We start from the raw sequence: 14,740 nt of genomic DNA, 5'->3' as shown, positions 1-14,740 counted from the left end.
AATAAATGGTATTACCCAAAATGAATGATGGACCATTCCATTTTAGAAATTTAGCAGGCTAAAGGTTAAGGTAGTGGATCCCAAATGACAGTTGAAAATTTAACCATCTGAAAAATGCAGGAACGTTGTACAAGATTATGTAATCACACGGAAATTACAGATTTCCATGATGGGTCGGCTACCTTAACATTACTTTGTATTCTTAATTGGAAGTCATGGTTTGACATTGTTTACATGGATAACAGAATAAAGCCTGGATCTCTTAGCAAAAACCTAATCTTGTCATAAATTAATGGCAGTCCGTCTGTTAATTGATATTACATGGAACATTTATATCTGTCTTAAGATACACATTTGAAGCTGCCTTAATCCCCTGTATTAAACAACTACTTGCTTTAAGCAGCTGCTCGGCTAATTTTCGATTTTGTACCTGCCTTAAGCAACCAAATTGAGTTGCGTCCTTGCCAGTCTGCTTCATACAAAGCGTTTCTTTTAAGACGCACTTGCTTATAAGATGCACCCCGACATTGGACATGCAATCTCGGGTTTCTATTTTCTTTTAATTCCCTTGTAGTACACGCTTATGAGATACATTGCACTCTTTGAACTGGAAAAATGACTCCTAATAATATGTATTGTAAGCGAAAATATATAGTATTGGAACTTGGAACTTGTTTTGTCACATTCTGTAAGATAACAGTCTTAAAACCTACTGTATATTTTAGGAACACAGAAAGTGGGCTGGTTATTCAGAGCGAGATGCCAAAGTGAAATACACTCAACAATGTCGTGCCTTAAAGACCTATGGAATAACTTTCTTCCTTGTAAAGGTATGTTGAAATAACCTGTTTTGTAGCAGATGATATTAGTGTTTGTATGTTGAAGGAAAAAACATCTATTCCAGTGGGAGGGGCTTTGTCCATCTTGATATTTCAGAGGGTGGGGCTTTGACCATCTTGAAATTTCAGTGGGATGGGTTTTGTTCACCTTGATATTTCAGTGGGAGGGCTTTTTGTAAATTTGTAAACCTAGATATTTCAATGGGAGGAGCTTTGTCCAACTTAAGGGTTTGTTTTTTTCAAATTCATCAAAAACCAGCAGGAGGGTTTTGTCCATATTCATCAAAAACCAAAGAAGGGGTTTTTGTCCTCTTCATCAAATATCAGAGGGAGGGGTTTTGTCCAAATTCATCAAAAATCAACAGGAGGGGTTTTGTCCAATTCCTTAAAAATCAGAGGGAGGGATTTTGTCAAAAAATCAGAGGGAGGGTTTTTGTCCGAATTCAGATGGAGGTGATTTGTCCAAATTGTCATCAAAATCAGCTGAATGGGTTTTGTCCAACAGTCTCCAGTTTTATCCAGTTGTGAATATCAGGCAAGGGCTTTAGATTTAAATCTTTTTGCTGGTTTTCAAGAGAGAAGATGTTAATTATAACTTTAATATTGGCTGTTCAAAATTTCCGATGAAATTGCAGATGAAATCTCCGAGAAAAACAAGAAATATTTGTTATTTTCACTTGGAAAAACTTGGGAGTTATTACGAAGTTTTTGCTCCGATTGATATGGATCATAAAAATTTGAATTAAAGTGCCATTGTGCATAAAAGTGCAATCTTCAACTGCAAGCATAAATGCTGCTATTCATTACAAAAAATAAACCAAGCGTGTGAAAAGACTAGTAGAGCCGGGAACCAGTTTCTTCCGAATGACATCATCTATTATCCATGGAAACTGACTAGTTCAGTATGAATCATATGGGCTGATTTTATGTCTCATAGAGAAACAATAAAAAATATGATATATGAATATTTTGCCTCGTCAGTTTAGGGTTGAATGTATCGAGTATGGAAAAATTACATAGATCAATCTTAAATTTTCTGATTCACCTATATATGATCAGTTATGAGATTGTATAAGTATAGTGCAACCTCTGTAGAGCAACACTCTTTGGGAGAGAGGTTGTTATTCTGGAGAGGTAAATTTGATAGTATATTTCAGCTTAGGGAAATTTTGATGATGTTGTTTTAGAGAGGTTTTTACTTAAGAGAGGTCCACTCTGGAGAGGTTGTACTGTGCAGTTATATTTCCATTTGTTTCTAGCAACCACCTGCCTTGAACAGCCATTTTTATGTCACATCCATGACTGGCTGCTTAAAACAGGTTGACTGTTCTTTAAAATATATACATGAATAGACACTTTAAAAACACTAGTAAATACTTAATACTCTTACTGGTCTGAAAATGTTTCTGTCCAGAGACCACTAAAAGGTTGAGATTGGGTAGGTAATAGTTTTTTTTTTTTCCCAGGATGCTTGCCAATTTCTTTCTTTAAGATGCCTATAACTCCTCCTTTAGGTATCCATAATTCAGCTGTCAGGTACACATAATTCCACCTTCAGGTACCCATAATCCCTCATTCAGGTACCCATAATTCATTCTTCAGGTACCCATAATTCCTCATTCAGTTACCCATAATTCCCTCCTTTCATATTGGTTATCATGTTACACATCTTTCAACAGTTTCCCTTCCTGTTTGCTAACTTTTGCCTGTAATCAGAGACCACTTGCTAACAAAAACAACTTTTTCTCTTCTGAACTGTGACCTTCTTAGATTATGACAACAATCTCTCTTCAAATTAACCTTGAAATTCCTGCAGATTATCTTATAATCTAATCTTTTTTTTTTTTTTCAGGAAAAAGTGAAGGGGAAGAATAAGCTTGTGCCTAGATTGCTCGGCATCAACAAAGAAAGCGTGGTTCGAGTGGATGAGAAGACTAAAGAGATTATGAAAACCTGGCCGCTAACAACAGTAAGAAGATGGGCTGCCTCGCCTAACAGCTTCACACTGGTAAGTGCATTTAGAGTTTGAGCTGCACCATGAGAAAACCAACATAGTGCATATGCGACCTGCATGGATCCAGACTAGCCTGCGCATCCGGGCAGTCTGGTCAGGATCCATGCTGTTCGCTAATGGTTTCTCTATTTGCAATAAGCTTTGAAAGTGAACAGCATGTATCCTGATCAGACTGGGTGGATGTGCAGGCTGGTATCCATGCTGGTCGCATATGCACTTTGTTGGTTTTCTCATGGTTCGGCTCAATTTTGATTAGTTTCTTGCAGTTTAGCGAGATTGTTGCAGAAATATCAATATTTACATTGATATGAATAGTTAAAATGACATGTTATAGACAAAATTATGACTGAAATGATCATAGAGGTGGTATTATATGCACAGATCTTCTCTGTGATCAGGCAGAAAGGTTAGAAATCTGGTGAAGTTTTGGAAAAACAGTATTTATTCTAGAAAATGTCTTTGCACTAGGAAATTACAATTTTCGAAAATCTGTGGTCTGTGTTAAAGCATCTCCATAGCTGAGTGGTTATGGTTGCTGACTTATAACAGCTTGCTTCTCACCTCTGAGTTTTAGCCTGTCTTGGTTTGTCACTTGAAAAATCTGTCCAGTTTTTCCTTTGGGGAAGGCTGGTGGTTTTACATGCAGTTTTGTCATGAACAAAGTTTTTTTTCTGGATATCTCTTTAAATAGAAGGCAAAACATTTTTAGCTCACCTGTCACAAAGTGACAAGGTGAGCTTTTGTGATCGCGCGGTGTCCGTCGTCCGTCCGTCCGTCCCTCCGTAAACTTTTGCTTGTGACCACTCTAGAGGTCACATTTTTCATGGGATCTTTATGAAAGTTGGTCAGAATGTTCATCTTGATGATATCTAGGTCAAGTTTGAAACTGGGTCACGTGCCTTCAAAAACTAGGTCAGTAGGTCTAAAAATAGAAAAACCTTGTAACCTCTCTAGAGGCCAAATATTTCACAAGATCTTCATGAAAATTGGTCAGAATGTTCATCTTGATGATATCTAGGTCAAGTTTGAAACTGGATCACGTGCCGTCAAAAACTAGGTCAGTAGGTCTAAAAATAGAAAAACCTTGTGACCTCTCTAGAGGCCATATATTTCAAAGATCTTCATGAAAATTGGTCAGAATGTTCACCTTGATGATATCTAGGTCAGGTTCGAAACTGGGTCATGTGCCTTCTAAAAGTAGGTCAGTAGGTCAAATAATAGAAAAACCTTGTGACCTCTCTAAAGGCCATATTTTTCATGGGATCTGTATGAAAGTTGGTTTGAATGTTCATCTTGATGATATCTAGGTCAGGTTCGAAACTGGATCACGTGTGGTCAAAAACTAGGTCAGTAGGTCTAAAAATAGAAAAACCTTTTGACCTCTCTAAAGGCCATATATTTCATGAGATTTTCATGAAAATTGGTCAGAATGTTCACCTTGATGATATCTAGGTCAGTATCGAAAGTGGGTCACGTGCCGTCAAAAACTAGGTCAGTAGGTCAAATAATAGAAAAACCTTGTGACCTCTCTAAAGGCCATATTTTTCATGGGATCTGTATGAAAAAAGGTCTGAATGTTTATCTTGATGATCTCTAGGTCAAGTTCGAAAATGGGTCACGTGCCGCCAAAAACTAGGTCAGTAGGTCAAATAATAGAAAAACCTTGTGACCTCTCTAAAGGCCATATTTTTCATGGGATCTGTATGAAAATTGGTCTGAATGTTCATCTTGATGATGTCTAGGTCAAGTTCGAAACAGGGTCATGTGCGGTCAAAAACTAGGTCAGTAGGTCTAAAAATAGAAAAACCTTGTGACCTCTCTAGAGGCCATACTTGTGAATGGATCTCCATAAAAACTGGTCAGAATGTTCACCTTGATGATATCTAGGTCAAGTTTGAAACTGGGTCATGTGCCTTACAAAACTAGGTCAGTAGGTCAAATAATAAAAAAAACCTTGTGACTTCTGTAGAGGCCATACTTTTCATGGGATCTGTATGAAAGTTGGTCTGAATGTTCATCTTGGCGATATCTAGGTCAAGTTTGAAACTGGGTCAACTGTGTTCAAAAACTAGGTCAGTAGGTCTAAAATTATTAAAATCTTTTGACCTCTCTAGAGGCCATATTTTTCAGTGGATCTTCATGAAAATTGATCTGAATTTTCACCTTGATGATATCTAGATAAAGTTCAAAACAGGGTCATGTACCTTCAAAAACTAGGTCAATAGGTCTAAAAATAGAAAAACCTTGTGACCTCTCTAGAGACCATATTTTTCAATGGATCTTCTTGAAAATTGGTCAGAATTTTTATCTTGATAATATCTAGGTCAAGTTCAAAACTGGGTCACATGAGCTCAAAAACTATGTCACTATGTCAAATAATAGAAAAAACGACGTCATACTCAAAACTGGGTCATGTGGGAAGAGGTAAGCGATTCAGGACCATCATGGTCCTCTTGTTCATATTACACCTCATTCTAAAGAATTCCAAGGGTGGTAGTAAGAACTTCCTGTGTTTAGGGTGGTTCTTGGTTTAAAATGTATATTGTGTACATTATTTTTTTTATTTCCAAAGAACTTTTCATTTTAGGATAGATGTGTATCTTACGGTGCATCTATGTATTGTTTGGTATTTATGTTACATCTGCGCATTTTATGCTATATTTGTGTAATTTATGATACAGTTGTGCATTTTATGCTATATTTGTGTAATTTATGATACAGTTGTGCATTTTATGCTATATTTGTGTAATTTATGTTACATCTGCGCATTTTATGCTATATTTGTGTAATTTATGATACAGTTGTGCATTTTATGCTATATTTGTGTAATTTATGTTACATCTGTGCATTTTATGCTATATTTGTGTGATTTATGATACATCTGTGTCAGTGTAGTCCTTGCTATATTTGTATTTTGTGGTACATTTGTTTATAGTTCATTTGTGTATTTTATAGTATGTTAGAGTATTTTAAGCTACATTTGTGTAGTTTATGGTACATTTGTTTTATTTCATGGTACATTTGTTTATTTTATAGTTCATTTGTGTATTTTATAGTATGTTAGAGTATTTTAAGCTACATTTGTGTATTTTATGGTACATTTTTATGCCCCCGAAGGGAGGCATATAGTTTTTGAACCGTCTGTCTGTCGGTCTGTCGGTCTGTCCGCATTTTTCGTGTCCGGTCCATATCTTTGTCATCGATGGATGGATTTTCAAATAACTTGGCATGAATGTGTACCACAGTAAGACGATGTGTCGTGCGCAAGACCCAGGTCCGTAGCTCAAAGGTCAAGGTCACACTTAGACATTAAAGGTTATTGCATTGATGGGCGTGTCCGGTCCATATCTTTGTCATCGATGGATGGATTTTCAAATAACTTGGCATGAATGTGTACCACAGTAAGACGACGTGTCGCGCGCAAGACCCAGATCCGTACCTCAAAGGTCAAGGTCACACTTAGACATTAAGGGATAGTGCATTGATGGGCGTGTCCGGTCCATATCTTTGTCATCGATGGATGGATTTTCAAATAACTTGGCATGAATGTGTACCACAGTAAGATGACGTGTTGCGCGCAAGACCCAGGTCCGTATCTCGAAGGTCAAGGTCACACTTAGACATTAAGGGATAGTGCATTGATGGGCGTGTCCGGTCCATATCTTTGTCATCGATGGTTGGATTTTCAAATAACTTGGCATGAATGTGTACCACAGTAAGACGACGTGTCTTGCGCAAGACCCAGGTCCGTAGCTCAAAGGTCAAGGTCACACTTAGATGTTAAAGGTCTTTTTTCATGATAGTGCATTGATGGGCGTGTCCGGTCCATATCTTTGTCATTCATGCATGGATTTTAAAATAACTACGCATAAATGTGTGACACAGTAAGATGACGTGTCGCGCGCAAGACCCAGCTCCGTAGGTCAAAGGTCCTAAACTCGAACATCGGCCATAACTATTCATTTAAAGTGCCATCGGGGGCATGTGTCATCCTATGGAGACAGCTCTTGTTTTATTTTAAGCCTCATCTGTGTATTTTATGGTACATTTGTGTATTTTATGGTACATTTGTTTTATTTCCTGGTACATTTGTTTATTTTATGGAACATTTGTGTATTTTAAGCCTCATCTGTGTATTTTATGGTACATTTGTGTATTTTATGGTACATTTGTATGTTTCAGGATTTTGGTGACCATGCTGATCAGTATTATTCAGTACAGACCCAGGAAGGAGAACCGATTGCAGCACTGATAGCTGGTTATATTGATATCATTCTTAGAAAGGTCAGCTATGTTTCTTTACTATTTTATAGACTTTAGGTAGTTCTACATATTTGATTAACCGGAAGTAATGGGTAACATCATTTATCTGTATAACATAGATAAAGCCTGCATTTGGCAAACTGAAATGGAAGTAATTTTATGCATTAATGGCAACCCATGAGTAAATTTATTACAACAGGGACATAATAATACCCCCACAAAACGAAGTTTTTGCGGGGTATATAGGAGTGAGCTTGTCGGTCGGTCTGTTGGTCCGTTGGTTTTCATGGTTTCCGGATGATAACTCATGAAAGGCTTGACCGATTTAAATAATTTTTGGTACACAGGTGTAACATCAGAAAATACAGGTCAAGCTCGACTTTGGGGTCAGTAGGTCAAAGGTCAAGGTCACAGTGACTGAACAGTTAAATGGTTTTCGGATGATAACTTAAGAACGCTTGGGTCTAGGATCATAATTTTTTGTACACAGTCATACATGTGATACGTCCGGGATTGTCCCGGAAATTACATACTCGTCCCGGTGTCCCGGACAGTCTTGAAATGTCCCGGAAAAATAAAAATACAGGAACAAATAAAAATAATCCCCCAAAAAGCTTGTTTTTTGTCTATAAGTTGTTGAATTTTACACAATAAACAGTCCCCGGTGTCACATTGTTTATTCCTTATCAGTTTCATGCCCTCGAGCGGGACACGTGTTGATTAAGTCCGCTTTGATCACACGACGATCTTTTGATGACACTGATTAAGTTACAGTCAGTTATTATGATGACCCTGATTAAGAACTGACAGGATTATGCAATCAATAACTGTTTTATGGTACTTAAATTAGGAACAATAGTCGTAAATCTCTTTGTTTTTAGCACGTTGGCGGTAAAGCTACATGTAGCCTTTATGGAAGAGATTATTGAAAACGGTCAATTAAACGATAATTATTTTAAAAGGTTGTAATAATTTAAGATCAAGATCGATTGTCACACATATTCTAAATTAAAATATTGAATGCCTTTGCCGACCGACTCATGGAAATTGACCCAACTCCAAATATTTTATATTGGCGATTTTATTTACAAGATATATTTTATTCCTTTAAGGATTCAATTTAATTATTAGATAAATGTTTAAGCTTTAGAATGATACCAAATTATCTAGAATCTAAATCTCGATGACCAGGTTGATTCTTCGTATATAGTAAGTCTCCTAATTCTGTTCACCTCGGGAACGCAATACATTCACGTGCCGAACTATAGATGTGTATTACCCGTACACGTATTTACCTACCTTGGAAAGCTGGACGACATTTGCAGCAAATAAAACATTAAGCGAGTGAACAATGTTTATCTCGCAAAACTACATGTAATATTACGATATTTTTGCATGAAAGAGACGAATACCAATGTCACGATGTATGTCCCAGACAAAAGGTAAAAATCTCGGAAATATTAACTCAGAATCCCGGAAACGTTCTGAAAAATTATGGCATGTATGACACAGTTTAACATGATAAAATACAGGTCAAGTTCGACTTTGAGTTCAGTAGGTCAAAGTTCAAGGTCACAATGACTCGGAACAGTTATACTGTTCCTGGTTGATAACTTGAGAACGCTTGGGTCTAGGATCATAATTTTTTGTGCACAGGTATAACATGATAAAATACAGGTAAAGTTCGACTTTGGGGTCAGTAGGTCAAAGTTCTAGATCACTATGACACAAAACAGTTGAATGGTTTCCGTATGATGACTTGAGAATGCTTGGGCCTAGGATCATGAAAATTGATAGGGAGTTTGGTTATGACCAGCAAATGACCCCTTATGATTTTGAGGACAGTACGTCTCGGGTCAAGGTCACAGTGACCTGGAACATTTAAAACGATTTTCTGACAATAACTTCAGAACACTTTGGACTAGGATCATGAAACTTCATAGTGAGGTTGGTCATGACCAGCAGATGACCCAATTAATTTTGAGTTTCAAAGATCAAAGGTCAGAGTGACCCGGAACATATAAACCTTTTCTTGACAATAACTTGAGAACGCTTGGGCTGAGGATCATGAAACTTCGTAGGGAGGTTGACCATGACCAGCAGATGATCTGTATTGATGTAGGGCAAAGGTCAAGCTAGTTCAGCTTTAACATTGGCTTAGTTCTGTGACAAGGCTATATGTGGGGGTATAATTTGTCACTCCTGTGACAACTCTAGTTATCTTTCTAAAGAGAAAATGTGGTATTAAAAGGTTTGACACCAAATATTGTCTTAAAGGTGGATAATCAGATTTTGGCCATGTAACGGATTTGTTCGAAACTTTAGCATCTGATCATTTACACTCATTTATGTTCACTTAACACTTAATACAAATTAGATTTTCACTGGAGGTATTTTTAAAATTTCAGTTTCCTATCCTGGTTGCCCAACCAAGATAGAGTTATTTTATCATAAGTATAAATTTGATAAACATACTTTGCCTAAGGAAATTTATAAATATTAGACATATTGTAATATATTTGTAAAATATTTGCATTAAAAATTATGTATTTAGATGGAATTCATTAGAAACGCAAGTTTGAAAAATTATTATTACCTCCCTTTGCCTATCTTTGTTGCGCAACCAAGATAGATTGGAAATAAATAATTTCAGAAGCTACACACAGCTTTTAAACTTGCATTTTGGTTCAAATTGTTCAATAGTTGATATGTCTATCAAATGCAAATGTAAAACTAGACATTGTATCGAAATAAAAAGAAATACCCAGCTTTTTATATACTTTCATATTAAAGGGGAGTAATTACAAAATTTTATAAAAATAATAAAATATACATTTCAAATAGGAATCTAACTCTATGTAATCGGTCTTTTTGTTCCTTAAATAATTCTCTACCAGAATATACAAAAAGTAAAAAATGTCATTAAATGTTGTTTAAATGTGATTGACCACCTTTAAAATCAGCACGTAATATGTGGATCTTTTTAATCATGAGCAGAAACGAGCACATGGGCCAATACATTGTATTTCACAACATTACAGACCTTGTGTGTATAATTGTGAGAAGTTTTATCAATTTTAGCAATAATGTTATCAAAATTTGTATTTTCGGATTGACAACCTGTATGTGACGTCCACATTTTTCAAATCCGTCTAGCAAAAAATCAATCGAGCAACGCTATATTATCTGACGAATTCTGCAGTTTAAAAGAATCAGGATTTGATCAAGTTTTGCGTTGCAGAAAGAAATCTGATCTGAACTCTTAAAACTAAAGTTAATCTTGCTATTATACATTGAGAAATCTTTTCTTTGAACTCTCGTTCTCATTCAAATTTTACAGAAAAAAGCAAAAGATCATCTTGGAATTGAAGGCGACGACGATGCTTTGATGTACGAGGAAAACGTGTCCTCAGCAAAGGCGACGATAATATCCCACCAGAGTCACAATGTGAGCCATCCGCAAACTGGGTCGGTCTCTATACCAGGTGTGATGAGGGATGGAGGCGGAGGTGAAAGCCAGATCAGTATGGGCTCCATGCAGCAAGCTATGTTTAGCATGCAATCAAACCAGGCACATGCTGGACAGGCCATCAGACAGGTAAATGGATCAGGTTGACTTTTAAAGTGTTTTGGAGATGAAATTAAAAATTAGTAATAAAGTACTTACGAAAATTTCATATTTTTACATGGTTCTTTTCAGTTATACCCTCTGTGGGTTTGAGCCCGGCTTGGGTCATGTGAGGTAGCTGGCTTGAGTTAGGACAGCGGTTCTACCCAGTTGCCTGCTGGTACTTGGAAAAAATGTTCGAAGGGGCACAATGGGTCTTCTACATCTACTTACTTGCAAATGTGAATGTATATGTCGACTTGAAGGTTCAACACCAGATAGAACTCTTTTGCTTTAATCATGAAAGCCGAGAAAATGTCACAGTCGCAGACCTAGAGTAGACAGATGTTGCATGTCAATAAAGATAACCATTTTTTTCCTTTTATATAATGTCTGGAACCAAATCCTCTGGGGATGGAAAGAAGAAAAAATGTCATAATGGATAGTGTTGTATTAATGGGATAGGTTTAAACTGGACCAGTCCAGAAATTCCTTACAAGTTATTTTTATAGATTTTCTACCTGTTATATTAACTTCAAAATGTTAAGAAGTGTGTCCTAACATTGGTATATCTTAGATACAGTAAGGAAATACTTGATACCATTCAACCTTCAGCCTGCTAAATTTCTAACATGGACTGGTCCATCATTCAATTCGGGCAATACCATTTATTATTCGAAGGGGTATTCACTGAATAGCTAAAGGTTAAGGCATTTGTTTTCAGAGTCAGACTTTCCAAGAACATGGACTAACGCAGGCACAGAGGGCGCTGGTACTCACCATTGATGATGGATTATCAGCTGTCAATCAAGCCCAGACAGAACTGGATCAGAAAATAGACCTACCCGATCTCGGCTCGGATGCCGTAAGTGATCTTTTGACATAAATTTAATGACATTTTAATGTATTATAATGAAGTCGGGTCAAATGTGATTTACTCACAAAACTGTTAAGAAATTTTGAAATGCAGATCAGATTAGAAAGTGGTAGGGAGAGGTTATGCAATACAAGTATCTACTGTGAAATCATTTAAATTTGCTGGCATGAAATTTCGCGCAAGCGCGGGCTTTAATTGGCGCATTTTCAATTTTAGAAATAAAAAGTAGAATAAAATAGTAATAATAGCGCGGTCTTAAATTCGCACATCGGTTCTAGCGCGAAATTCGCGAAAATTCGTCCTACGCGAATAAAAATGATTTCACAGTATATGCATATTCTGATTTTGCTTAAATTTTTCAGACCTCAAGAAAGTGGAAGGAAAACAATTTAGATCTTTCTAGGCAGAAAGTTTCGGCGCAGCTGTCTGCTATGAATGCTGCTACAGCACAACTTGTAACTTTAACGGGAAACGATGAACCGGATTATGGCGCTGTAGGTGCATCTGTCAATCAAATGTAAGTGTTCTGTAGGAATGGGAGTACCAAATTAGTGTTTTTGCTGCAGTTCTGACCCTTTGATAGTTTTGACATATAGAATAAAGAGAATGCACACTATGTGGGAGCATCAATGTCCAGTTGACACAATATCTAGCCTACTAAGACCACTTTTTACCCTTCATGTAGGTGGTCACCTAATACAGGTTTATTCTTTATTTTAAAACTTGCCTGAACAAATTCAGTTGCCTGAAAGTAGTAAAGCATCGTATGTGTTTTGCTTGTATTGAGTGAAGTGTATAAGGAATGGTTCATTTTGGTTATTTCAGTTCTTCAAATCTCGGAGATTTCACGCATGATATTCGGATGTTAGCGGCCCTACAAGAGGAAGACAACAGTGGGGAGAAGTTGATGGATGCTGCACGTAGACTTGCTGGTGGACTCTCAGATCTACTCAATTCTGTTCAGCCTGAGCGAAGAGAGGTTTGTGACATTCTCTGTCTTGATTGGTCATCTGTTTAAAGTAAAATACTTTATCTGTGAACTTTTTAAGACATGATGTTAATATAAGCCTTGTCACTGTATTTTAGAGACTACCCGGAATCACTTGCCACTGGCTGCTTTTGGTTTGAAACTTGAAAATATCTGGTAGTAGTATTTAATTAAATTAAATCTTGTTTCTCAGCAGCTACATGTATAGGCTGTTAACATTGCAACTCCATTATCTGCCTGTGAAATATCAAATAGTGAAGCATCTCTTATTAGATATATCATATTTTCCATCTGAATGAGTTCAAAGTATGTCATATTTTCTGTACGAACGTTTTACATTTCACAGCCAAGACAGAATGTATTGAATGCTGCAAGTCGTGTGGGAGAGGCGAGCCACGATGTGATGGACGGTGTTGGGGAGACAGCGACAGACATGGACAAGGCTTACCAGGATGCCCTGATTGGTTTAGCCAAGGCTGTAGCCAATGCCACGGCGCAGCTTGTGTTGAAAGCAAAGACTGTCGCTTCAACCACTGAGGACCAGGAAATGCAAAACCGAGTGATCAGTTCAGCTACATCATGCGCTCTGGCTACCTCTCAACTTGTAGCTTGTACAAAGGTAATTTATTCTTAAATGTTTGAAGAAAAGGTTTTAATTGTTGTGTAAACTTGCCTGTAAATTTACCAGAAGTGTTGAGGATATGTTGTTATATGGATTACTCTGAGTCTCGGGTCTCTGAGGCCGAGAGGTAAAGAATGTTAAATTTTAATCACTTGACCTTCACTGATGTGGGTTTGAAACCTCGCTTTAGGTATAATATTTTTCATGTCAGGAAGTCATGCAGCTGGCGGACTGAAGATTGGTGGTTCTACCCTAGCCAACCGCCAGTGCCTGAAATAATGCTCGGAGGAGCGCCCTGGGGGAGGGGGGATCTTCCTCCACTATTAAATGCTGGAAAATCCCCTTATCACTTAAAAATTGTGTCAGTGTCGTAATAAAACCAACAAACATAAGAAAATGTCTGAATCTCAGAAAAGAAGAATATATCCACTGATAAATTATTTAGCATTTAAAAATATATCCTCAAGGGTTATTAAAGTCATGTGGGACCTTTGAATAAAGTTATGATGTACCTTTATGAAATATGTTTTTAGAAATCATTTAGACTACATCAGTGTCTGAAAATTAAGTGAAAAATAGGAAGAATTTTAAGCTTTCAGGTCTGAGATTTTTCGGGACTGGTCCTGATTTCAGGCTATTGTTCACAAGAAGTCCCCAATATAATTCTATTAAAAAAGGACATTTGAGGCTTGAGAAAGTAGGTTTGCAGGTTTGTCATTTTAGTAAGAATCCCAGGCCTTGCTGTACTGTTAAAACCTAAACTGACACTTCATTGAAATATTGCCAGAAAGCCATTAAACAATATTACGATCAACTGGAATTTATTTATTTTTATTACAGGTGGTAGCTCCAACTATTAGCAGCCAGGCCTGCCAGGAACAGCTTATTGAGTCGGCCAAGATGGTTGCCCATTCTGTAGAAGGTGTCGTCGATCAAGCAGCGGCCGTATCGCAGGATGAGAAACTGCTACGTGACTTAGGAGAGGCGGCGACAGCTGTCACACAGGCATTGAACGATCTGTTGAAACATATTAAACTTGGTGCAGGTCCTGCAAGGGTGAGTTTTTTTTACTCACATCAGACAAAGTTCAGTGTGTGTAGTGGTTTGCTAATTGTAGGTGTAAATGTACACACCTTGAAATCTTTACCTCTTATTTTCTGTTTTCATAAAACTGAGTGTTTTTGAGCCTTGCAATTTTCTCTATAGACAATCAGTGAGTTATACACGTTCCCACTCTTTAATTTTGTTGCAGATTTAGAAATTGTTTCACAAAGTGAACTTCCAGGTTTACTGAAGATCATCCATAGGTGATAAAATTCACTTAGCCCTGACTGCTGTGGGTTTGAAATCTGGCTTAGGGCATAGAATTCTTTCATGTGGGGAAGTTACCCAGCTTACTTGCGGAAGGTCAGTGGTTCTACCCAGGTCCTCGTCGGTGCCTGAAATAATGCAAGGTCACTTTTGCTCTTCCCAACTGTTGAGAAAGTCACCATAATATAATGACCTACAGCTGTGTTGGTGTGCCATTAA

The 14,740-nt window shown here is 37.2% G+C and overlaps 1 protein-coding gene across 1 annotated transcript in view; it reads left to right on the top strand.

The window, feature by feature from the left end:
* The window catches only part of LOC123542281 (talin-1-like), a 162,709-nt gene that overhangs the window by 68,070 nt on the left and 79,899 nt on the right, over positions 1-14,740 (top strand). Inside the window, exons 10-18 of the mRNA XM_053531326.1 lie at positions 726-830; positions 2,692-2,847; positions 7,036-7,137; positions 10,457-10,714; positions 11,448-11,588; positions 11,963-12,117; positions 12,426-12,579; positions 12,935-13,207; positions 14,051-14,266. Of these exons, the coding sequence (XP_053387301.1) occupies positions 726-830; positions 2,692-2,847; positions 7,036-7,137; positions 10,457-10,714; positions 11,448-11,588; positions 11,963-12,117; positions 12,426-12,579; positions 12,935-13,207; positions 14,051-14,266 (1,560 nt within the window). The remainder of the gene's footprint in view (positions 1-725; positions 831-2,691; positions 2,848-7,035; positions 7,138-10,456; positions 10,715-11,447; positions 11,589-11,962; positions 12,118-12,425; positions 12,580-12,934; positions 13,208-14,050; positions 14,267-14,740) is intronic.

Source organism: Mercenaria mercenaria, chromosome 19 (assembly GCF_021730395.1).
Source record: "Mercenaria mercenaria strain notata chromosome 19, MADL_Memer_1, whole genome shotgun sequence".
NCBI lineage: Eukaryota > Metazoa > Mollusca > Bivalvia > Venerida > Veneridae > Mercenaria > Mercenaria mercenaria.
Note: the sequence above shows the minus strand (reverse complement) of the source record. Positions and strands in the feature narration are given on the sequence as shown.